At 50.1% G+C, this 25373-nt stretch overlaps 1 protein-coding gene across 1 annotated transcript in view; it reads left to right on the plus strand.

The window, feature by feature from the left end:
• The first annotated feature begins 3384 nt into the window (after positions 1-3384).
• Positions 3385-25373, plus strand: part of ITGA9 (integrin subunit alpha 9) — a 249627-nt gene continuing 227638 nt past the window's right edge. The window contains exons 1-3 of the mRNA XM_081105874.1: positions 3385-3452; positions 8204-8327; positions 24165-24232. Of these exons, the coding sequence (XP_080962000.1) occupies positions 3405-3452; positions 8204-8327; positions 24165-24232 (240 nt within the window). The 5' untranslated portion in view covers positions 3385-3404. The remainder of the gene's footprint in view (positions 3453-8203; positions 8328-24164; positions 24233-25373) is intronic.

The following is a 25373-nucleotide window of genomic DNA, read 5'->3' on the forward strand; positions in this document are numbered from 1 at the left end:
AACATCAGCGTGGGTTTTGTTTACTGTCTCATCGTACAAGTTCTTTTCCAAGTGGCTTGTAGCTCAGCACAGGCTGTACCTGATTGCTGCCGTTTGGTATTCTTTGCTCTAGCTCTTTGGCTGACCGCTTTCCGGAAACAACGCATAAAACTGTAGGTCATAATTGTTTTCGTAACATCTGGAGGGGAACTGGCTGCTGTTCCCCCATGTCCTGTGCCCACACAGGCCCAAATGTGTCTTTTCTGTTTTCTTGGCATGTCTTGCCTTTTCCTCCAGCAGGGACGGGCTCTGCGGGGGTCGGCCCCTTCCCAAGGCAGCTTTCGGTTCAAGATGAAGGACATACAGCTTCATTCTTGCCCAGAGATGACGCCATCTCTGGTTTGAGTTGGATGCATGTGTAATTCTACGCTATACCGACGTCTTCCCTATATCCCCATAAATGTGCCTGTTGTCTGTGGTGGGGAGAGAGAGGGGGACACAGAAGAGAAATGGTATAGCTACGTATCTTATTTATTCATGTCATTATTTTTTAAGTCTAATACATCTGGGAGAGCGACCATATCATATATACAATCTAATGAATGATCGTAAATTTGCGTGAACACTGCTCAGGTTGCAAAGTAGAACGTCATGAGCACACAGCAAGCCCTGCCTCCCTCACTAGTCTTAATGTGGCTGCCTCACTCCTCCCCCGAGATAGCCATTATCCTGATCTCTAACACCACAGTTATACTTCAGCTACTTTGAACTTCAGGTAAACAGAGTCAGTGAGTACACTGCAGTCCCTGACACATTTTGTTCCATGTTATATAAGATTTATCTGTGTGGCTGCAGTTGAATGATGTTCACTGATTTTCGTGGCTGTATAGAATTCTGTTGTACTTCTCTACCATAACTTATCCATTCTAGCATTGATGGACCTGCGGGTTTCTTCAATTTTGGCCATTACATATTGAGCCGTGAACACGTTTGACCTGTCTCCTGGTAGGCATGTGCCTGCATTTCCGTTGGGCATGTTCCTAGACATGGTATGACTGGGTTCTAGGCTAGGCACATGTTTGGCGTTATTAGAAACTGTTGAATTTTTCTCCGACGTGGCTGTGATGATTTACACTCCCACCAGCAGTGTAGGAGGGTTTCCGTTGCTCCAGCTCCTTGCCAGCACTTGGCATTTTCGGTCTTTTTGGTTTTAGCCTCCTCATAGGTGTGAGGTGGTAGCTCATTCGTCATTTCTCTGATAACAAATATAGTTGAGCACCTTTTAATGTGTTTATTGGCCAGTTGGTTATGGGCTTTCGTCAAGTATCTATTCAAGTCTTTGGCCTATTATGGTATTGGATACCTGTATTTTCCTTCTCAACTTGTACGAGTTCTTAATAGATTCTGGATAGGCATTGTTTGTTGGTTATATGTGTTTCCAACCAAACTTATGCTCTAAATGTGCCTGGAGACAATCCACCAGGTTCTCTGTGGGAGGCCCTCCCTCCTGGCCCCGCCCGCACAGTACAATGCTAGGTATGGTTTTCCAGTCAACATTCAGACCGCCTGCCTGTGACTGGATATGAATTTAACCGTCAGCCTCTTCTTTCCTGGTCCTGGGTTGTGACAGAATGCCCTTTCTTCTCGATGTGCAGGATCCTTGTGGGCGCACCAAAGGCCGAGTCCAAGTACAGCACGTCAGTGAAGTCCCCGGGGGCTGTGTTTAAGTGCCGCATCCATACCAACCCCGACCGGAGATGCACTGAACTGGATATGGCTCGAGGTGGGTGCCATCCATGCCAAAGTGGAAATGGGCTCTGTACCCTCATTCTTCCCTCTTTCTTCCCAGGCGGCTGACCTTCCTTCCTTCCTTCCTTCCTGCCTTCCTTCCTTCCTCCCTTCCTTCCATCATGTAGGGAGTAGCTATTACTTTCTAAGCACCAGGATATACCAGTAAAAAAACAAAGATCCTGCCATCCTTATAGATTAGTGGGCCAAAGAGACATTAAAAAGCAAGACTTGAGAGCAAGAAGACCAGAGGGAAGGTGGTATGTGATCTACGTGTGATGGGAAAGTTGCACAGCAGTCAGCTGGGCAGGTGGGGAGGCAGAACCTCCAAGCAGAGGAGAGCATATGCTGTGTTCAGGTACAGAGTGGGGGTGGTGTGGCTGGAGTAGCGAGCAGGAGAGAGTGGAGGCAGAGGAGCTCGGCAAGGTAGGCTGGGGCTGCTCACACAGGGCCCAGCAGGCTGGGGGAAGGGGTTAGGGTGTTATCCTGTGTATGAAGGAGAGGCCATTGAAATCAATTTTAGGGTTTATGTTTTAAGTAGGGAAAGATATGATCAATGGATATTTTTAAAAGCTCACTTGGGTCCGGTGGAACCAGACGGATCAGCCTGGGTTCAGAGCTCAGCTCTGCCAGTTACTAGTTGGGACTTATTGGAAATGACCCGTAGCCTCTTTGGCCTCAGTTTCCTCACTAGGACTAAGATACCTTTCTACCTCACAGTATTACCTTGAGAAGATTATGAGATAATAGAGGTGATATCCAGAATTTTACTTGGCACTCAGTAGGCACTCAGTAAGTAGGAGTTATCTATACTAATAAAAGGGTAATATGCTAATTAGACCAGACATCTTCTGGACATCCTTCCGGACAAAGCTATGGTGGTGGGGGCCGAGGCAGAGGCAGTTAGAGGCTATCAGGCCGGCAGGGGAGCAGTTGGGGGTGATCAGGCCTGCAGGGGAGCAGTTAGGGGATCAGGCCAGCAGGTAGAGTGGTTAGGGGTAATCAGGAAGGCAGGCAAGCTATTAGGAGCCAGCGGTTCCAGATTGCAAGACAGACATCCCCCAAGGGGTTCCAGATTGGAGAGCGTGCAGGCTAGGCTGAGGGACCACCCCCACCCCCGCCAATGCACAAATTTCATGCACCAGGCCTCTAGTTTTATTATAACTCCAAGCCCTCACTTTCTCCGAAGTCCTTTCCCATCCAGAGCTTCTGAGGGTTAGTATTTCTAAATGAAGCGTTGCCATGATTCTCCTTAGCAGAAAGGAGAGGTGTCCTTGGTGCCACTCACAATGCCTGGTTGGCCTGCTGCTCGTTACTGGTGCCTCACACACTAAGGAGCTTGCTTCAGAACACAGGCCAGAGCACTGTCTCCATCAAGAACGTCTTGCTGTGAGAACAACATTGGCTGAATCACACAGCGTGCATAGTGGTGGAGTTGATTTTACATTTTGTGTGCGTCCTTATTTCCTCCTGAGCTGGTTACAGACATTTGGGGGAGTGTGGCAGACTACCCTTGGAAGAGCAGCCAGCAGACCATCCTTCCCTCACCCAGGACTGGGTTTTCTCTTCTCCCTCCAGGGAACCATCGAGGAACATCCTGCGGAAAGACCTGCCGGGAAGACCGGGATGATGAGTGGATGGGGGTGAGCCTGGCCCGGCAGCCCAGGGCCGATGGCCGAGTTCTGGTAAGGTTTCCCGGGCGGGGTGGGGGGGCGGGGAGTGCTGCAGGGAGAGCTGGCACTCTGAGCATGAGTGACTTTGATCTCTTAGGAAAGCTGGGTGGCATGGTGACAAGGGCTTGGCTCTGAGGTTGCCTAAACTGGACTGCTGTTTGGACAAATGACTGATCTCCATCTGTCAGATAAATAATGTCTGTCCCAGGGTGCAGAGAGGTGGCAGTGGAAACATAAATAAAATGTATGGGAAAAGTTCTTTGTAAATCTTGTTCACAAATATTTGTGCGAGTCTTTTTAAGTTGAAGTTAATTTACATAAAATGCACAGATCTTAAGATTGCAGTTTGGGTTTTGACAATCGTGCACACTCGTGTAACTCCCCCCCCCCCCCAACACACACACATACACACTGTTTCTGTCCTTCCAAAGAGTTCTCTCTTGTTCCCTTCTAGTCAGCTTCCCGCCCGCCCGAGGCAGCCACTGTGATGCACAGTGGTACCATGGGTTACTTTTGCTTTTTCTACAACTTTGTACGAACCCCACAGTGTGCACTCTTTTGTGTAAGGCCCCTTTCACTCAAAATAATACTTCTGAGATTAATCCGTGTTCTGTGTATCAGGTGTTCATTCTTCTTTATTCCTGCATGGTATTATATTTATACTAGAGGCCTGGTGCACAAATTTGGGCACAGGTGGGGTCTGGCCAGCCCACCCCAATCTGGGCCGATCGGGCCAGTCCGGCTGGGGGAAGGGGATACAGGAAGTTGGCAGCCTGGCCCCGCCCCCGATTGGCAGGGGGCGGGGGGGGGGTGCGGCCAGGGGGAGGGGCACCGGATGGTTGGTGGTCTGGCCCCGTCCCCTGGTTGAACTCTTGTCCAACTCCCAGTTGAGGGGACAATTTGCATATTACCCTTTTATTATATAGGATGAAATACATGTTATTACTTTTAAAATTTTTATTTTATTGATTTGAGAGAGAGAGAGACATTGATTGGTTGTTCCACTTAATTATGCATTCTTTGGTTGATTCTTATATGTGCCCTGACCGGGGATCGAACCTGCAACCTTGGAATGTTGGGAGGATGCTCTAACCACTGTGCTACCTGGCCATGGCCAATGCTCTTTGTTATAGAAGCATAATATCAAGAGGGGAAAATAACTCTAGCTGCCATTTATTGAGGCCTCCCTTTGGGCCACAAGCTGTAAATGGGGTTTTACGTATATCTGATCGCAGGGGAACCAGGCTCTCCTTCAGGATCTAGGCAGAATGTTTCCGTCCTCTCTCCTGGAGCCCACTTGTGTGTTAAACTTCTCCATGGCAGAGGCCATTCATCTGCATCCCGCCTTCCTTCTCAGCACAAGTTACGCATCTCCCCCTCCCCGCCCCCGCGCCCCCACCCTCCCCATCAGCCCCTGGCGGGGAGCGGGGAGCAGCTGGATGCTGTCGCCAGCATCACATGGCCTCCCCACCAGAAAGCATCGTAGCTCCTGCGGAGGGTCCCCAACCCCGCTGTTTGTCTTGGTTTCTAGTCCTTTAATCACTGTCACAAGCCGCCTTGGACCCTCTCCCAGCCTCTACATTCCTCCAGCCCCAGTGGCCTGACCCTGGCTGGACCACTGGGCCCCGGGAGGGCCAGAAAGCTTGTCGCCTTCCCATGGGAAGGAGGGAGAAGCTGACCCATCTGAAGTCCGGGTGGCCGGAGGTCGAGATTCTGACAGAGGAGGCATGGCCGGATGGCACACGGCACACGACGCTCTAGGGAGCCCGGAGCCCACCGCCGGAGGTCGCTCCTGTGATGGCATCCCCTCTCCCCACGGAAGGATACGCTCTGTGGGGCTGAGAGCTTGTTGCCAGAGGCATGTGCGTTACGGCAAGTCAGTATCGGGAAGGGGCCGTGCACAGCAGTGAGGATCACGGGGACGATTTAGCACAGGAAGCTGTGAAGGCAGACTTGGGGCGTTTGTGGTCCCTGTGCCATGACAGTCCCTCTGATTCATCGCATGTGGAGCTGTTCCTCTCACGTTTGACACAACGACCGCACCACCCATCCAGTAAGCCACTGCACGCGGGTGCTGAGGAAGGAGCGGGGCATCCATAGCAGCCTTTTCCCTGTGGCTTTTCCTGTCAGAAACACAAGCCCTAGCCAGCTTGGCTCAGTGGGTGGAGCATCAGCCCGGGGACTGAAGGCTCCTGGGTTTGATTCCTGCCAAGGGCACGTACCTCTGTTGCAGGCTTGATCGCTGGCCCCGGTTGGGGTCCGTGCGGGAGGCAACCAAGCCATGTCTCTCTCACGTCGATGCCTGTTCTTTAATGTCTCAAGTCTACCTGCCAAAGCTTTCTTGGAGGCAAGTATTTATCTTAAAATGGCAATCAGGGAGCTATGTCTTATTCAAACACGTTTGGAGAACTCAGGTGGTACTTGGGGGTGTGGGCCTGACACCCATGTCAAGGAGCACAATATCGGATTCTGAGGTTGGGTTTGAGGAGGGAGAGCTGAAGTGTGTGTGTGTGTGTGTGTGTGTGTGTGTGTTTAATGGCATCAGTGCTGATTTCAAAGTAAAGATCAGATGGGGAGTTCAGAAGCTGTGACAGAGAGTCCACTCCATGAAAAGTGGCATTTTCTGACCCATGGGCCAGCCCTGGCAAGGCCTTGGATGTTGGGCTGGGCTGCCGGGCTGCCCTTGGCTTAGTATCTGCCAGGCTCAGCTCACAGGTGTTGTGGTCCTTGCCAGTTTTTCCCCAGGGACGCGCGGTACCGGGTGTGACCACAGCCTACAGATCAGAGGCAAGCCCCTTCCTGCCCCTTCCTGCCCCACACCCTCACCTCGCACTTGGGGTGCAGATGGCGGTTTGAGACCCAGGGAAAGAAATCCCCTTCTGCCACAGCCGCCAACACGCGCAGCCCAGACACCGACGCTGCTCCTGGGCCTGGGAGGCAGCTCAGAGAGTGCCCGGCTGGCGTCTGCTTCCCATGGGTTCCGGGGCTCAGACAACACACCAGAAGCGTGTAGATGGCTTCTGGGTGGAAGCACGCTCTCTGGCTCTATCTCTTTGCCGTTTCCTTCCCAAACGTCGGGGCAGCCTCTATCTGTTCACATGTGTCATCTGTCTTTCTTTTTTCCCCCCAAAGCCACAGGGTGGCTATTTTTTTCCTTTTAATTCTGTTGTTCCGTTTCCTGATTTTTTTACGTGAACTTTTTCTGTTGAGCTCTAACACACGTGCAGGAAAGTGCACCGATAATCTGTGCACACCTTGATGCATTTTCACTTGGTGGCATTCTCAGAAGGACTTGCCCCGCATCCCAGAGGCCCCTTCCCCGTGCCCCCGAGGCCACTCCTTCTTCCCCTGGAGGGGGTTGGGGGATGTCTTTGTGGGGGGGGGGTCTATGGCATCATGGCCCTGTTCCCCTCAGCCATGGTTCTCAGCGATCCAGGGGTAGACCTGAGGGCCTGGCCAAAATCTAGCTGTCTGTGTATCACAAATGCATGTGCAAGAGGTGGGGGCTTAGGTGTCTTTGTGGCCGAGCCACCCGTAGAAGCTCAGTAACTCCCCCACTCCCCAACACTCCCCCCACCCGGCAAGGATGCACTGTTAAAAAAGCCTTTGAATTAAAATGCTCATCTTCTTCCTTTTATTCTTTTGGGAGGAAAGACAGTCTTTGTATTTGAAATGTGTCAGATCGTCAGACGGGATGCCAGCCCCCCTTTTCCTTTGCTAGGATTACGTGGGTCCGAATGGGTCTGCTGTTTGCAGAGAATGCTCTTTCCTGTTCCCTCCCTCTGCCCCCGCCTTCCTCATAGCGGAGCCCGTTTGGAGAGATTGATGGAGTTCTTAATGCTTTGGAGACAGTCTAGGACTCTTTTCAAATGTTGGGGTCAGACTGACATGTGTGTATATATAATGATAATCGGGGCTAAACAGTCTTTTCTTTTTATAATTTATATTCGGAGACACTTTTCCTGCACGCGTACTGCCTATGACCCTTGGCTGTCTGACCTCACAGAATGCCTTAATTTTCGTTCAGTTTACTGGGAAATGCAGTGTTTGGATCTTCGAGGAATTTTCTAAGATCCCTCCGTAAACAGTTTACGGTTCTTAAAAAAACACAAGGGGGCAATAAACTAGACACTTAGGGCAGCAAGTCCCTCCTGGTGAGAGCCAGCGTGCTCCTCGGTAAACATCCGCCTCTCTCCGCGGTCCCTCCGACCCAGAAACACAGTAAGACAGGCCAAGCCCTCGCTGCCAACGGCTCTACACAATCCATAAACTAAAATGTAGCGGATTTACTGGGTAATTTCGAAGATGATGAGGGATTCAAGTTTGCAAGCCATCAGCATTGAATCAGAACTAAAATACAAAAGAAATCAATTACCAAGTGGAACAGAGTGATGATGTGCTTAGCAATATATGTTTATAGCTCCTTGCCCCGTAGCGTTTCAGGCTATTGAGAAATGGGCTATGGGTACGAAACGGTCCCACGTGGGGAGGATGAGGGTGGCTTGTGGTACAAGGAATAACGAGATCGTCTTGATGTCATAAGGCAAGAGGCCTGTGTGGCTGAACTCGGGTGTCCAGTCCCCCTGAGTGTGTCCTCTTTGCCTTTGGGCAGAGAGTGGCCTTGTCCGGGGTCCCGCGGGCAGGCGGCCTGAAGGGATGAAGCGTGGAGAGGCTGGCGGGCAGCGGTGTTTCCTGAGCGATCTGACGGACTACCAGGCTCCGGGGAGTCCCTTCCCTGCTCTGAACCCCTCTCTGTCCTTTAGGCCTGTGCCCACCGCTGGAAGAACATCTTCTACGAAACAGACCACATCCTGCCCCACGGCTTCTGTTACATCATCCCGTCCAACCTCCAGGCCAAAGGCAGGACGCTGATCCCTTGCTATGAAGGTGAGCGCTCTGGGTTCTCCTGCGCCCTCTACCCATGTGGGGCCCTAAACAGCCCCCCACCCAGCACTTCCCCCAGCTTTCCAGTCTCTAACAGGAGGGCAGCACCGTGTCCCCAGGTGGCCTCTTGGTCCTGCCCAGGTAATGAGGAGGGTGGGAAGGGGGTCACGGTTCTGGGCCCTGCCCAGCCTTGCCCATCTCTGCCCCAGAGCCCCCGGTGCTTGCCATGCTTCATGAAGACTATGAGATGAAAATTCACCCCGTCCCAGCCAAGGCGCCGGATAGAACTCTTGGTTTCCTGGCCCTGCCAGATGCTGTGTGACCTTGGGGAACTTGCTTTCTGTCTCTGGGCCTCCGTTTCCTCACCTGAAAATTCAGAGGTTGGCTCAGAGAGTCTCCACAGTTCCGTGGAGCTCCCAGATGGACGTGAGGCTCCTGACGTCCTCCTGGCCACACTCCTGGACAAATGCCCGGAGGCAGGGGACAGAGATTTCCCAGGATTCAGTTTCATAACATCAGAAGTCTGACTTCCCTCTTGTCTGGTCCGTGCACCCTGTCGGAGGCCTGAGAATTGGGTGCGCCCTCAGCCCCGTGTTAGAGCTGCTCCCCAGGGGCTGCTGGGCCCCGGGGGACCCATTGAGCCAGTTATTCTTCAGTTGAGTTGAACTTGGCTTTAGGGATCCAGAAAAGGCTGTCATTTTCTCCCGTTGTGTAGCTTGCACACTCACGTTTTCTGAGCCCGATTCTGAGTGAGCTAGAACCTGCTTCCCGTCTAAGGCTGGCTGTTGTATTTTAATTCGCCCCCTGATTTGTTTGTTTGGACAGAAGTCTCGACTCACTTGTGTCCTCATTCCTTTGGGCCTCCCTGGGTTTTCCCAGGTTTCAAATTCTGCGGCCACCAAAGAGGTTGCTGAGAAATGCTGGCTGGACACCTGCACTTTCCTGCCTCAGGGAGGACCCTCCAGGCCCTGACGGGGACTCAGGTGGCCTGAGCAGGGTGTTCGGTGACACCCGCAGAGCAGCTGGCAGGGCCCCTGCAGGGGCCACGGGCTCTCTCCTTCCCTGAGGACGAGCCTTCTCCCCAATGTCAGCATTTGCTCCGCTGGCGGGGCCACGCAGGGACGTTGACCTCTGACCCTGCTTATCGCTGTATTGCCCCCATCGAAGAAAAACTTCATCTGAAATATAGATGATACTGTAATCAGTCAAGAGGGAGGGATAGGTAGTAAAAATACATAAATTACGGGTCAAAGCTGTATTCTGCCTGCCCAGTGTATTCCTCCGGGATCAAAGAACGAGTTAGGACATGGAAGCGTGTCTGTGTGTGTGTGTGTGTGTGTGTGTGTGTGTGTGTATGTCCAGGGGGAAGGAGGACCGGGAGCAGTAAGAGGGTGGGGTTGGGGTGCGGAGTGTTGAGGTAGAAGCACAGCCTTTTAGAACAACAAGGGATTAAACAGAACATTTCTGTGGTTCTTGGTCCATAAGAGGCTGGGGGTGGCAGGGGCTCAGATTTCTCTAGAAGACTAGAACGGCAGGGTGGGGCACGCAGACCTCAGTTAGGGCTCTTGCCTGTGCTCTGTTGGTTTTGGGGATCATCCTCCCTGTGTTGTGGTCTACACTAAACCTACATTGGCTCTGAAGGCAACCATTATTTCCTCTTAATGTGGAAAAATTCGGTGGCGCAGGCTCTCTACTCACTGGGCGGGGATCGCATCATGATTAAGAACAACGGAAGTAGGGTAGGGTTTGACGTGACCCTTCAAATATCACCTAGGCCAGCCCGTCTTTGTTGAGGTCTAGAGATGTGGTGTGGCTTCCTCAAGGCCAAGTTTTTCTTTCCATTCTGTTATTCAGATGCCACACAATGGAGAGTAGCCTCGTGGCCAAGAGCGCAGACTCGGACCTGGCTGCCAGAGTTCAATGGCACGGGTTAATGGTGTGACTTCAGTTGAGTTATTTAACGTCTTTGCGCGTAGCCCCCCTCAAAGGGCCGTGATGAGGATTGAGTTAATATTTGTCCGTTCTTAGAACACTGCCTGGCATGTATGTGCTGATGTACTACATGCTAAGTATTTGTATGCTAATACACCATACTAGAGGCCTGATGCACGAAATTCGTGCAAGAGTAGGCCTTCTTTCCCCCGGCTGCTGGCACCAGCTTCCCTCTGGCACCTGGGACCCTGGCTTCATCCAGAAGGTCATCAGGTCTAATTAGCATATGACGCTTTTGTTATTATAGATTATGGGCTAATGCTTTTTTATACCAAGCAAGTGTTTGTTAAATCACCATGAGGTGACTAATTTGTCTATTAGGAATAGAGTCCACATAAGCTTATTAAGTTAGATACTGTGCTCAGTGCCTGATAGATAAAACCCAAGTCCCGGATCGTAAGAAGTTTCCCATCTACAGGGGAGAACAAGAGAGGGAACAGAGTGTTTCAAAAGTGAGAGAGCTGTGTGTGGGGTGGAGCATCCCGTGGCCGGTACCTCTCCCCAAGGGCCCGCACTGCATCCAAGTTCGAGTTGGCACTCGGGCAGAATTATTTTATTTTACGACTGGAAAAACTGAGACCTGTGTAGAGTCTGCGGCCTGGTGGGGGCCATAGAAGAAGAATGGTGGGAGTCCACAGGTGGGCATGGCGGCGGGGGGGTGCAGGCCAGGGGGAGGGGTTTCACTCCCTGGGGAATAGCAGAGAGACCACGGGAGGGGTGGGATGCCTGTTCAGACCTGCTCTTCGCTGCTTCTGTCTCCGCGGCCACAGGCCTGTGGCAGGACTCTCTCGGTGGGACTGGACGCTGTGATGGCTCCATTGCATTTACTTCTTGGGGCGGGGGTGAGAGGGGGGAGGATCATGAGGAAACTCAGGTGACAGTACCCAGGAAGACCACACATTGTTCTGTAATTGTGGCCTCATTGCAGGTCCCGTGAGGGCTCGCTGTGCTCTCTTCAGAGCGTAACAAGGTTGGTTTAATTACGGAAAGCCTCTAAGTGTGTGGGCACCCGTCCAAATGTCTCAGACTTTTGAATTCTTAAAAAATTGGTCTTTGGTTTGGCACAAGGGCCTTTTTCTCATGACTTTTCAGGTGCTTCCTGTTTCTGGTTTGGTGGGAAATGCTATCAGAATATCCTGTTTGGAACCGGGAAATGTAGAGGGAATAGGAAACAAAAATGAATTTAGGGCGAAGTAAAATACAGGAGTGGAGCCTACCCTTAAATCAAACCATTTAGTCCATGTTCGATACAAGCTCAGCATCGTCACCACCATCTGTTGCTGGATTTTATCAGCATCTGCGAGAAACCCAGAGGTTCGGTGGGATGACATATGTGGGGAAAACTTTGCAAATTGAAGAGCAAGCACTATAAAATATTAGTTACTGTTAGCCAAGGCATGATAGTTGAGGACTCCCAAAAGTCGTCAGTGCATTGATAAAATCAGAGACAGAAATTTCTTTCATCCTCGAACCCATTGAAACAGGAAGCCGGAGGTTGGCCGGAGTGGGGCTGTATAAAAGTCATCTTTTTATTGTGATAGAACAGCCTCACTAATACGGAATAATCTGAGAGCAGCTCAGCTGCATTAACAAAAAAGTGTTCCAGATGAAACCCTGACAAATGTAATTAGGGCGCCAGTGTATATGAGACCTACTTTCAGAATCTGGCTTTATCACCGAGTTATCCCTGTGATTTCACCCATCGCTGGGTGACTTTGGGCAAACCCCTTGGCCCTCAGCACCCTCATCTGTAAAATGGGAGCGATCAAGCCCTCCTTAAGAGTTATTTGAGGTATATAATGTGCTTAACACAGTTCCTAGCTCAGAGTGAGCATTCAATAAATGTGAATTTTCTGATTACCTTTTAAGTACCATAATAGTATTCTTAAACATTCTCAGAAGGAATCTAGCAGATTCTGCTTTAATGGGTAATGGAGGTTAGAAAGCTGGGTATTACTAAAATGATGCTAAGACTTCTTGAAAAGATGACCATTTCTTAAATGTTTGCACAATTGATTTGCTTGTTAAACTCTCTTTTTTTTTAGTAGATGATCTAGAGTTTAACCCATGCCACATTTAAATGTTCTCAAGTGTGGAGTTGTTGGGGTTTGAATTTGTCAAAATTTACTGTGTCTTAAAGTGATCCCATCGACTCCAAATATTTCTGTACCACTTTATTAGCAGGGTGTGGCTGTGCTGGCCTTTTATTCCCTATTTGTTTTGCATCTCCAAGGACAGAGAACATTTCTAGGGAAGGGAATAGATCACCCATTCAGATGTGAAGGTCTTTTGAAATCTCCCTTCTAATGTTGGAGGCTATGGCTCCCCAGGGGATAAAAATCAATCAAGAGCCATTTACAAATGAAAAGCAATTTAGGTTTTTGTTTTGTTTTGTTGATAAGTCTAAGTTGATCCCTTTAAAAATTAAGGACAAACCCCCCATAGATTTTTATTAAAGAATATTTACGTAGGATTTTATGGTTTCCAAAGAGTTTTCATAAACATGATCTCATTTAAGTAAATATAGCAAACATTTAAAAAGGGATGCAATTAGCCCAGCGAACTTCACTAGCTCCATCCTGACAACTCCCTGAGACCCTGCCCCAGCCAAATCATGCTTTGTTTGAGACTTGAGACTCTTTCGGTGCCAGCCAGGCTGGGCCCTCTTGCAGTCTTTCTTAAAAAACTCCCGAGGAATCCTGGTCAAGCTGGGATGGTGTCAGGGATATATAGGGAGAAACTGAATTATGTGGCTTCAGGGCAAGGGTTGGAGGGATGACTGCCCTTGTCCCTGTGTTGGCATGGCCAATGGGTGCCATCTTTCCTGTGTTGAGCCCTCCCCCATCACGTCCGAATCTGAATCTGCATTAACCTGGTGAACACCACTTGTCCCACAGGGGTGACTCCCTGAGACCTGCCTCACTCAGCTCACATACCACCTGAGACTCAGTGGTTGAGCCTGTCAGGGAGCTGGCAGGTGGTGGCAGGTCTTGGGGTGCCTGGTGCCTTTTGTCAACCTACCCCAGGCAGATCACTCTGTAGCTTCTAACAGGTAGTTCCAGGGTGGTCACAGGAAGTGTCTGACATTGACCTACACTGAAACTCCTTCCAAGAGGCCCTAGAACCAGCACACCTGGTGGCTGACTACAGACCACAACAGAGCACCACCGGATTAGCTTCACAAGTGGCACACCCAAAGGATGGTCTCAGTAGGCACCAGATCCTACTGAGGCAAATCCTGCACCATGGGGCCATGGCCAATCCTCACAGTCAGGGCCAATCCCATCTGCTGACATGCTAACAGCAGTCGAAGCACAACTACAACAAATGGCCCACACAACGGACACTCCTGGAGCACCCAGCTCAGGTGGCCCGGGAGACTGGGCCCCATAGGACAGTTACTCCCTAAGCCCACCCTTCCAAAAACTGGGAGATGTAGCAAATATACCAATAAGTAGAGACACAGAGGAACAGCCAAAATGCAGGGATGAAGACACATGGCCCAAAGGAAGGAACAGAAGATATCTCCAGAAAAAGAACTAAATGACATGGAGGCAAGCAATATACCAGATACAGAGTTTAAAACATTAAAATGTCCATATTACTCAAGGTCATTTAAAGATTCAATGCAATTCCTATCACATACCAATTGCACTTTTTACAGCTCTAGAACAAATCCAAGAATTTAACCGCAAAGGCCTCTGAAGAGCACAGTGATTTTGAGAAAGAAAAATAAAGTTGAAGGTATAAGGCTACCTAATATCAAACAATACTATCAAAACAGCATGGTGCTAGCATGAGAGCAGACACGTAAGTCAATGGAACAGACGAAAGAGCCCAGAAATAAACCCACATCCATATGGTCAATTAATATATGATGGAGGCAAGAATATACAATGGAGTAAAGACAGTTTCTTCAACAAATGGTGTTGGAAAAATTGGACAGACACATGCAAAAAAAATGAAACTAGACCACCTTCTTACACCACATACAAGAATCAGCTCAAAATGGAACAGAAATTTAAATGTAAAACCTGAAACCATAAAATTCCTGGAAAAAACACAGGCAGTAAACCCTCTGATACTGTCCTTAGTAATATTCTTTTCTGATATATCTTCTTGGGCAAGGGAAACAAAAGAAAAAAAATAAACAAATGGGACTATATGAAACTAAAAAGTTTTTGCACAGCAGAGGAAGCTGTCAACCAAACAAAAAGACAACTTATTGAATAGGAGAAGATATTTGCCAATGATATCTGATAAGGGGTTAATATCCAAAATTTACAAAGCATTCATATAACTTAACACAAAAAAACAACAAACAAAAAACAATTCAACAAAAAAATGGGCAGAGGACCTGAATAGACACTTCTCCAAAGAGGACATACAGGTGGCCAATAGACAAATGAAAAAACGCTCAAAGTCACTAATCATTAGAGAAGTGGAAATTAACACTACGATGAGCTATCACCTCACACCTGTTAGAATGGCTGTCATCAATAAATCAACAAACAACAAGTGTTGGTGAGGATGTGGAGAAAGTGAACTCTTGTGCACTGTTGGTGGAATGCAGATTGGTGTAGCCTCTATGAAAAAGTGTGGAGGTTCCTCAAAAAATTAAAAATAGAACTACCCTATGACCTAGGAATTTCACTTCTGGATAGTATATATCCGAAGAAATCCAAAACACTAATTCAAAAAAATCTATGTACCCCTATGTTCATTGCAGCTTTATTTATAATAGACAAGGTATGGAAGCAACCCAAGGGCCAACAATAGACCATTGGGTAAAGAAGAAGTGGTACATATATTTAATGGAATATTACTTGGCCTTAAAAAATGAAATCTTAACCATTCGTGACAACGTGGATGGACCTAGAAGGTATTATGCTGAGTCAAATAAGTCAAAGACAAATGCTGTATGATTTCACTTTTGTGGAATCTGAAGAACAAAATAAGGAACAAACAAAACAGACACAACAGACACAGACTCATAGATACAGAGAACAGACTGAGGGTGCCAGAGGGGAAGTGGTTTGGGGGCTGGGTGAAAAGGGTGAATGGGCTAAGAAGCACAAATTAGTAGTTACAACATAGTCACGGGGCTGTAAAATACAGACTAGGGGATGTAGTCAATATTGTAATAACTGTGTGTGGTGCCAGGTGGGTACTAGAATTATTGTGGGTGGGATGGCGTCATTTCATAAATTATATGATGGTCTGACCACTGTGCTGTACACCTGAAACTAATATAAAATAATATTGAGTGTCAAAAAAAAGAAATATTGGGCTCACAGAGGAATTCACTTTATATGTTCATTTACTCCTTACGTTTTATATCTTTAATATTTATTAGTTCATTTTAAAAATAATGAAAAAGTCTCAGTTTTGGATTATGGCCAGTAAAGGCAGAGAGGGACCCTGAGGAGGGAGAGGAAGGGTGGCTGGAGGGCACAGCCAGGTCTAGAGGAGGAGGCCAAGTCTCTGGCAGTGGCTCTTGGGGTCCAGGGAGTCCCATAAAAGCTTTTCCTTTGGTGCCAAGGATTTTTATCTTGGACACAAATATAGTCTACTATAGGCCCGGTGCATGAAATTCGTGCCCTTGGGGGAGGGAGTATCCCTTAGCCCAGCCTGTACCTTCTCCAATCTGGGACCCCTCAGGGGATGTCCGACTGCCGGTTTAGGCCCTGATCCCTCTCACAATCCGGACTGCTGGCTCCCAACCACTCGCCTGTCTGCCTGCCTGATTGCCTCTAACTGCTTCTGCCTGCCAGCTGATCAATGCCTAACTGCTCCACTGCTGGCCCAGTTGCCCCCAACTACCCTCCCCTGATGGCCTTTTCGCCCACAACTGCCTTCCCCTGCAGGCCATCTTGTGACAACATGGGGTTGGCCATCTTGTGATGACATGGGGTGGCCATCTTGTGAGGACATGTCAGTCAATTTGCATATTGCCTCTTTATTATATAGGATACTTCAAACATGTGTCCATACGTTGTGTGGAATTACTGATTGCTTAAACGGCCTCAATACTTATGGATGTCCAAATGTTATGAGTCGCCTCTTCTACATTTGCATATCTGTGTGATGGGTATTGAAGGTTTTATTCCTCTCAGAGAAACCAACGGATTCAGATTCACCTAACATGAATCAAGCACCTGCTGAGTGCCAGGTGTTGTGCTAACATGTATGTTCTTACTGAGCAATCACATCATTTTGTGGCACCTATTCTTATCCCCATTGTACAGATGAGAAAACTGAGGGAGGTTGATGAAAGTCATGGGCTTTTTAAGCAGAGGTAGGTTGCTGGCTTTTAAGTTCAGAGTATTTTTTTTTTTTTGTACTTCCTGTTCTGTTGGGATGTGGATTTTCTGTGTGATTACTGGGGAGCCCAGAGAAAAGTTTCCTATTCTTTTGTCATCATTTTATTTTAGGAAGGTTTAGGATACTACATTAAAGACTTTTCAGGCCTTGCTGCAGTCCCAGCAGGTGCACGGGGCCTGATAAAATTTTCCTGGGAGGCTGTTCTGCATCTTTCCTACTGTGAGCATTTGGTTCTAATCTCTGAACAGTGATTTGACTTTCCATGTGTTAGTGATTCCATAGCTTTTTAGCTTTGGGAAGAAAGTGAATTCTACTTTCTTCCCAGAGCTGGAGTTGTCGCTGAAGTAGGGCCACTTTTTTGGAGGGATGAAAAAGTAACACAATGCCCAGTCTTGGTCAGTTTGGGCTGCATAACAGAAATACCAGAGACTGGGTGACTTAAGACAACAAGCGTTTATTTCTCCCAGTTCTAGAGGCTGGGAAGTCCCAGATCAAGGCTCTGGCGGGTGTCTGGTGAGGGCCCCTTTCCTGATTCATAGGTGGCTGTCTTCTTATCTTAGTATACCCCTCCCCCTGCCTCCCCCCCTCCCCCCTCCCCCCTCGCCCCTTGGTGGAGAGCAGGAAGAAGCAAACTCACTCAGGACTCTTACCAGGGCCCTAATTCAATGTAGGGGCCTCCACCCTCATGCTCTCATCCAAGCCCAGTTACCTTCCTGGGCTCCACCTTCTGATGCCATCACGTTGGGGAGCATCCTTTCAGCATACGAATTTGGGAGGCACACAAACATTCAGTCCGTAACACACAGTAGGTTGAATGTAGGCATATTATGATGTGCCTGCAAAGTTGCTAGTTTCTCCTTCTAAAGTAGGGAGCTGGCAAAAACGTGTTATTAGATTCTGGGAACACTTTAAAGATGACAGAACATTACTGCAATGTTTTTACCTGTTGTAATACCGTAAAATGGACCATTTTAACCACGTTCTGTGCCATTACGTACATTCGCATTACTGTGCAGCCACCATCGCTAATCTCCAGGACGTTTTCCCAAGCTGGAACTCTGGACCATTAAACAAGGACTCCCCATGCCCCTCTCTCCAGCCCCTGGTGACTGCCCTTCTGTTTTCTGTGTCAATGAACTTGACTATGGTAGGGACCTCCTACACGTGGAATCGTAGTGTCTTTGTCCTTTTGTGCCTGGCTTGTTTCTCTTGACGTGATGTCCTCAGGGTTCATCCATGTTGTATCACGTGGTAGCATTTCCGTTATAAGGCTGAATAATATTCCAATGAATGTACGGTAGGCAGTTAGACAAGATCAGAGCAAGAACGGCAGGGCAGGTACAGAGGTCACCAGGGTGGAAAGCCCCTGGTGCCTAGCAACGGGCAAAACTGCGAAGAAAGCAAGTCCCCCGCCCCCAGGCAGCCTTTCCTCCTCTGGGTTATGGCTGGACCCTCCCCTGACCTTTCCTCCCTGGCACGTTGCTGCTCATGCGGGTTAGACCCCCTTAGTTCCCACCCAGAACTCAAGTCCCAAGTACTGAGGTTGCTGAACCAAGGTCTGGTCTGACCCCACCCCAGCGGCCCTGCGCCAACACGCGTCTATCCCACACTGTATTTATCCATTCATCCATCAGTGGGGGAAACAATTTTTTTTTTGAAGATAAGAATATTATCACTGGAAGTGCGCCCTGTGAGGCATGATGGTGTGGCCGAAGGAGATGGGCAGTTAGGAGCCTTGCTCTTTAATCCTGACGCAGGGTAATTAGCTGTGTGGCTTTAAAGAAACGCCTTGCTGTCTCTGAGCAACAGTGATTTCATCTGTAAAATGAATGGCTAGGATTAGAATTAGAGACATTCTCTAAAGATCATTTCCCCTCTCAAAGCCTCTTTTTCTCACATAATTGTAAGTTTCTAGCTTTATTGCAGTGTGCATTTAATGCTTGCCATAGCTTAATTGTCAATTATTTTGATAAAACGTTGTCCCTTCCTCTCCAACCTAGCTATTTAGATCTTTTTTTTTTTTTTTCCATTTAGATGGTGGTCCCTCACAACTGAGGGTCATTCTGTTTTCTCTTTAGTTTTGTATGTTGCAGCACCTTTTTTATTACGAGAGCTGTCTGCCCAACGTCGCTATCTTCTAAATAGTTAATTGTCAGTTATTTAGTTTTCACTCACAAGTTGAGCAAAAAAAAAAAAAAAAAAAAAAAAAAAAAAAAAAAAAAATCAGAAATAATTGAAGACTGGAAAGCTATTTTTTAAAAAAAATCTGATATTTTATTTCATGGCTAAGCTAAGGAACCATGGAAAAATAATTTTAAAATTGGTGTGTTAAGAAGACTGGCTTTGAAAGATGAAACGTGCTCAGATGGGAAGCAGGAAGAGAGATTAGTAGGAAGGATATATGTTCCTCCGTATATAAATCTTGATCTTTCCACGGGTTGGTTTTATCCCACCAGGGTCTGGGAAGAGTGCAGGAAGGGACCCCACCCAAGTTTATTCTTGAACGAATTAAAATTCAAAAGCTCCGGGCATTGAGCTGTGTGGATTGTGAATGTCTGGAAACCAGCATATTTTTTCCTCTCTGAATTGCCTTCTGTTTAGACAGGGCTTAGTGAAACCAGCAGCTAAACCGAGGAGAATTCTGCCATTTTTAGAATGAGGAGCCATACAACTTCAGTGCTTCAAAGCGGGTGACGCAGGCCCAGTAATTCAGACCGGGCGCAGCAGAAAGCAGCCTTCCGACCTGCCCCAGCTCCCCCAGCCCACGTAGGCCCCCTCCTTCAGCCACACCTTTTGCTTCCCAGGTTCAGTTCCCCCAGATGTAGCAGCCTTCGATTTCCTATAGCGTCTGTGAGCGGCTGGCCTGCCAAGCTGGCTTCTCCCTGCAGCTTCCAGGTGGATGCATGTTCTGTTCCCCAGAGCCATGTCCTCGGGGCATTCGGAGGCTGAGTGGGCGTGCCCGGGAGCAGCCCCCTGTGGGGCCCGCAGCCTTTGTGTGTGCGCAGGAACAATTCTTCCTGGGAACACAAGAGACTGAAGGTCCCACCCCACCCCTCCACCCCTACTTCCTGCACTTCTCAATGGCAGGGGTGTGACCTGGGGGGTCCCGCGCAGCCCCTTATCTCCACGTCCCCTCCCCCCTTCTCCTGATTTTGTGGGAGAGGCTTTCCTGCCCGCTGTGGGCAGGGCAGGCCAAATGCAAGTTTTCCAGGATGTGGGCATGGCACATAGGTGAGTCTGCACACCCAGATCCCAGGCCTGTATGTTTGGGAAGTGCCTTAGGGAGAAACCTCCACCGGACCTCTTTATGTCATTTTCTAAAAGAAAGAATCAGGTTATAGTAACTGTGGTGTCTTTTATGCACAGAGATAGCACTCCAAAAAGTGCAAATAACTGACGTGAGCTGTGGTCCAGTGCCCGGTGCATCTGGCCACCGCCTCTTGGGAAAGTCCCCGTAGCCCAGGCCTGGCCCTGATGGTCACCTTGGCACCCTGGGGTGTCAGTTTACCTGTGGTGTGGCCTTGTTCCCCTTACAATGCGCTTTCTTAGGTCGCGCCTCACTTATTCGGGATTACTGACTACCCAGCAGGCTCGGGCAATGTGATTTTTTTCTTTTTTAACTGCCAAGGAGCAGGCGGGGCTGGACCAGAGCTTGGGGCTCGGGCAGCCGTACGGGGCAGCGGGCTGCCTCTCCAGACGTGATTGATGAGGGACAGCTCTGAAGTCTGTGAAGGATGCTCACGTCAGTTCTTCAGAGGGGTGTGGCTTTGAGAGAGAGCACTTCGCCTACGGAGGATGGGTTTGGATCCAGACAAGGCAACGTTATGGGCCTGGTCTCCCGGGCTGGGCCGTCCCGGCTGTGGCTCAGGGGCTCCTCTTGGGTTTTGGGGGACAGTGAAGGGTCATGCCTGGAGCTGGGCAGGGACTGAAGAACTGGATCTGCATATTCTCCTGGGGCCCAAGGGGAGATGGAATTGCCCAGGGTGGGCTCAGCCACTCTAGGTTTGGAAAGCCCAGAACAGTCCACCCAGCAGGTCCTTGCTGTGCTCACACCCACCCTCAACCTTGACCTCTGCAGTTAGTTGTGGCACCGGGTGGAGAACCCAGGGGGCCTGCTACCCAGAATGCAATTCCTTTCCAATCAGGGTTGGGGTGGATGTCAGGGAGCCTGACAGGTTGGAAGAGAGAAGGAGGCAGGGCTGGAAGGTTGGGGGTGGGTGGGATAAAGGTCCAAATCGAAGCAGGTTGGGGGTTCAGTACTTAGTGTCAGGTGGGACGGAACAGCACGTATGCACCCCTTGTCCTCAGCACGCACAGGTGCCTGGCACAGGGCTGGTGTTGGGGGCGCTGAGATGAATGAGCTCATCTTTGTGCTGAGTAGACTGTGAGATGAACAAACACGTTTTATGATGAGCAGAGGGTCCCCTGTACCTTTACCTGCAAGGTCACCTTGACCGAGGAGCAGAGGAGGGTTCTGGAAGGCTGTGGGGGGCTTGGAATGTGTAGCTGTCTAATCCAGGCCCGTCCGTGGAGCCTTCCTAGGCTAGAGTCCTATAACTTCCCCCTTCCCTCCCAGAGGTTGTGGGGTTGGACGGGGTGATCCTCTCCCAAAGTAAGGGGCTGATCCCAGGGTCACACAGGATCCTGGGAGGCCGGAACATTGCCTGTCTTCTCCTTGAGAGGGATGGGTTCCAGTCAGGAGCCCCCAGTGGCTTGAGTCCCGTTTTCGGGCATCCTGAGAAGGCAGGTATAGTCCCTGGGGTTTCAGAACCTCAGAGCCGGTGGGATGGTGCCTGCTCTCTGTGCGAGCCTCGCCCTCTGACCTCTGATGAGGCACGTCCCTATTTGGGGAGCCAGGAGCTGGCCTGTGACGGTGCCCGGTCGCTACCTCCTTGGTGGCCGAGGCAGAAGTGACAGTAAAAAGGCTTCACTTCGCTGGCCTTTCTCCTGGGGCCGGGAGCTCCCCGTGCGTCTGTGGCCACCTCAGAAACCCTGGGTCCGCTCCGGGCAGGGAGTGTGGGGACGAGGCGGAGAGAGACCCTGACATGTTCTTACCTACCCCTCTTTAGTGTCGCTCGCACGGGAGACCTTGAGACCCGTTTCTTCTTTAAAGCATGCAAGATTCCGACGTAGTCCCTATTCCTGTCGTAGACGTCTGAGGCCGGACGGGTGCCCTGCCGTGCAGTTTCGTTCAGTTTGGGGGCATCTGAGTTTCCTTTCTCTCCTTTATTTGTTCGGGAGAGACAAGTGGGTGTTTAGCTCCCAGTGTCGGCGAGTGGATACGCTTTTTCCAGACTTTCTAGGTTTCATATAACCGTGCAGGTTGGGGCGTTCCGCTCCTTGTGCCATAGGGTGTAGGGATTATGATTACTTTTTATTGTTTCTTGCCATCCTACAACTGGATGCAGGACCTATCTGTGACTTTGTTGGTGTTGTTTTTGTTTTTTAATATATTTTTATTGATTTCAGAGAGGAAGGGAGAGGGAGAGAGAGATAGAAGCAACAATGATGAGAGAGAATCATTGATCGGCCGCCTCCTGCACATCCCACACTGGGGATCAAGCCCGCAACCCTTGCATGTGCCCTGTCGGGGAATCAAACCGTGACCTCCTGGTTCATAGGTCAGGGGTCAACCACTGAGCCACTGAGCCCCACACGGGCTGGGCTATCTGTGACTTTGCACATGCCCCTCGCCCAGCCCCGGGGTGAGATTGGGCGGAGAACAAGCAAGCTGTGCTGGCCCCGGGCTGCTTTGGGGCAGGGCAGGCCTGCTGAGTTCTCCTGGTTACCAGGACCCCGCGAGGAGCCGCTTAGCTCTCTGCAGGGAGGACGAGTAACTCGCTTGACATTCCGTAGTAATTTAGCAGCGGTTAATGGCCACTTACTGGAAAATGTTACCAGGCTCTGCGGTGAGTGTTGTTAGGAAGTGAATTACTCTGGACGTGTCCCCAGGGCCCTTCCCCTTCTCCTCCAGCAGAGCTGGGCTGCAGGAAGTGGCACTGTGTTGCAATCCCGGCTTCACTGTTCCCTTGTATTATTTATTTTGTTTCAGATTTAAGGAGATTGTGTATTTATGTAGAAAAGTTTCCAAAGTAAGTATGTTGCTTTTCATGTTACCAAAGGCTTAGAGCCCAAGGCGGTGAGGGGTGTCGCCTGGGTTATTTTGCTGTCTAGCCCCCACCCAAAGGTGCCCAGGGGCAGCCGTGAGCCAGTGTCCAGCAACGTCAGGGTCACCTGTCATTTATCTGAGTCGTCTGAGCTGAACATCTCTCCATGTCTTTACACATGTCCCGAGTGCAGACGGCTGGTTGCTTCCTGGCTGTTGTGCAATCCCTCACTTTGCAAAACCTCGGATGGGCCGCAGAGATGACAGCCTGTGGCTTTTTGAGCCTGCCGAGCCTGGGGTAGAATTTTGGCTTTGCCGTTGACTAGCTGTGTGACCTTGGACAGTTCACTCAACCTCTCTGAGCCTCAGGGGTGTTACCTGTCAACAGGTAAATGGCAATACGGGCTCTCAGGGATGAAGGAAATGTGCCATGGTGTGAGTCGACACAGGGCCGGGAACATGCTAAACATTTTTTTTTAAATATATTTTATTGATTTTTTTTACAGAGAGGAAAGGAGAGAGACAGAGAGTTAGAAACATCGATGAGAGAGAAACATCGATCAGCTGCCTCCTGCACATCTCCTACTGGGGATGTGCCCGCAACCCAGGTACATGCCCTTGACCGGAATCGAACCCGGGACCCCTCAGTCCGCAGGCTGACGCTCTATCCACTGAGCCAAACCGGTTTCGGCAATGCTAAACATTTTTCCTTGCCAACTTCAAAAGAAAACAGCCCCCTTTGGCAGGGTGGAGCGTTGGGAGTTGAGGGAGTGGGGAGCAAAGAGCTCATCCTTTGGTTTTCTTTTGACCTGGAGCGGGCCCCCCCCCCTTTCCTTGTGTGGGACGAGGAAAACGGGGTGGCAGTGTATAGTGTCACTACACGCCACCAGTGATGGTGGAACGGGTCCCGGGGCAGGTATGGGGGTCCGCTCCTTCTGCAGATGGGCTCTCATGGCCGGTTTGGGTAGCATGGAGGGAACCATATTGCCTCCAGCTGTACGGAGTGTCTTTGCGGAGGCTTGGTCGTCTGCACGCTGGGAGGGCGACATCATTCCATGTCTGAGCCATGTTTTCAGCTCCTCCTTCCTGCTGGGGCTCTCGGTCCTTCCTAACTAACGTTAATGAGATCGTTGTCACCCGCCTCCCACTCCATCACCATGGCTGCTGCTCCTCTCTCCCCACACGCACGAGGACGCCCTCTGGGGCACTTGGCAGCCTCGCTCCCTGATGGCACCAGAGTCTGGATTTTCGCGGTCGGGCGGGTTCCTGAGACTTCCCCGCCGTGCCTCAGGCTGGACGGCGTCCCGGGGCCCAGCCCGCAGCAGCACCTGGGGAGGGGGCCCGCTCGGCCGCCCCGCACACGACTGGCACACACTGACCAGGCTGTGGTTTGCTCTCTCTCCTCCCGCCCCCTCCAGAGTATAAGAAGAAGTACGGAGAAGAACACGGCTCCTGCCAGGCTGGGATCGCAGGCTTCTTCACCGAGGTGGGTGTCATCCCGTCCTAGGCATACAACATGCTACCTGGGCTTGCTTCTAGCACAGCGGTTCTCAACCTGTGGGTCGCGACCCCTTTGGGGGTCCAACGAGCCTTTCACAGGGGTCGCCTAAGACCGTCGGAAAACACATAATTACATATTGTTTTTGTGATTCATCACGATGCTTTAATTATGTTCAGTGTGTAACCGTGAAAATACATCCTGCATATCAGATATTTACATCACGATCATAAGAGTAGCAACATTACAGTTATGAAGTAGCAACGAACATAATTTTATGGTTGGGGGTCACCACAACACGAGGAACTGTATTAAAGGGTCGCGGCATTAGGAAGGTTGAGAACCACTGGTCTAGCGTTTTGGTAGACGGGAAGAATGCATATCTTTAATGCACCTGGATCTCTTTTTGCAGACGTTACGTGGTAGACATGAACTCCGCGGGTTTCCTAAGTGTGTGGTGGATTGTTCTGATACTGTGTGCTGAACTGTTTCCTGTCCCCTTTGGTTTGCAATACCATCCTGCCATGTGCCAAGGTTACTCTCTTCCGTCCCAGGAAGCGCTCAGATTGTGCAACTTCTATGTCCGTCCCTCCTCCAGGGAGGTCTAGTGTCCCTGTAGGTGACAGGGACCCAGTGTCTGTTCAGGAGCAGGTGACGACACATGGATGGCCATGTTGTGAGAGTGGCTACGTGGGCTGGGTGTGCCCAGGAATTTGGAAGTGGGAGGCCCTAGAGGGAGGCCAGGTAGGGGGCTGTGATGGGGTCCAGCCCCGAAGCAACGGTGCAGGCTAGGGAGACCTTTAGGGATGAGAAGGATGCGGGGAGTTGGAGAGTATGCAGGCAGGACCAGTGGGCTGGGTGGGCAGAGGGCGTGGGGAGAAGAAGCTTTCCAGCCAGGGCTCTGGAGCCTGGTGTGCGGGGGAAGGGCCCCCCAAGGAGGACTCAGTGGGACGGGTACCCTGAGGGTCTGCTTCACACACGGGCTGAGTGAGAGGATGAGGCACACGCATATAGATGTTTTCAGAAGGTGTTTGGATAGAGGGGCCCGATCTCCGCCTGAGTTAGAAACTTGGATCTGGCCAGTGCTAGTTACTGTCTGAGGGACTGCGTGTGCTTAGCGTGGAGGCCG

This window comes from Myotis nattereri (assembly GCF_964212035.1).
Source record: "Myotis nattereri genome assembly, chromosome: 14".
Taxonomy (NCBI): Eukaryota; Metazoa; Chordata; class Mammalia; order Chiroptera; family Vespertilionidae; genus Myotis; species Myotis nattereri.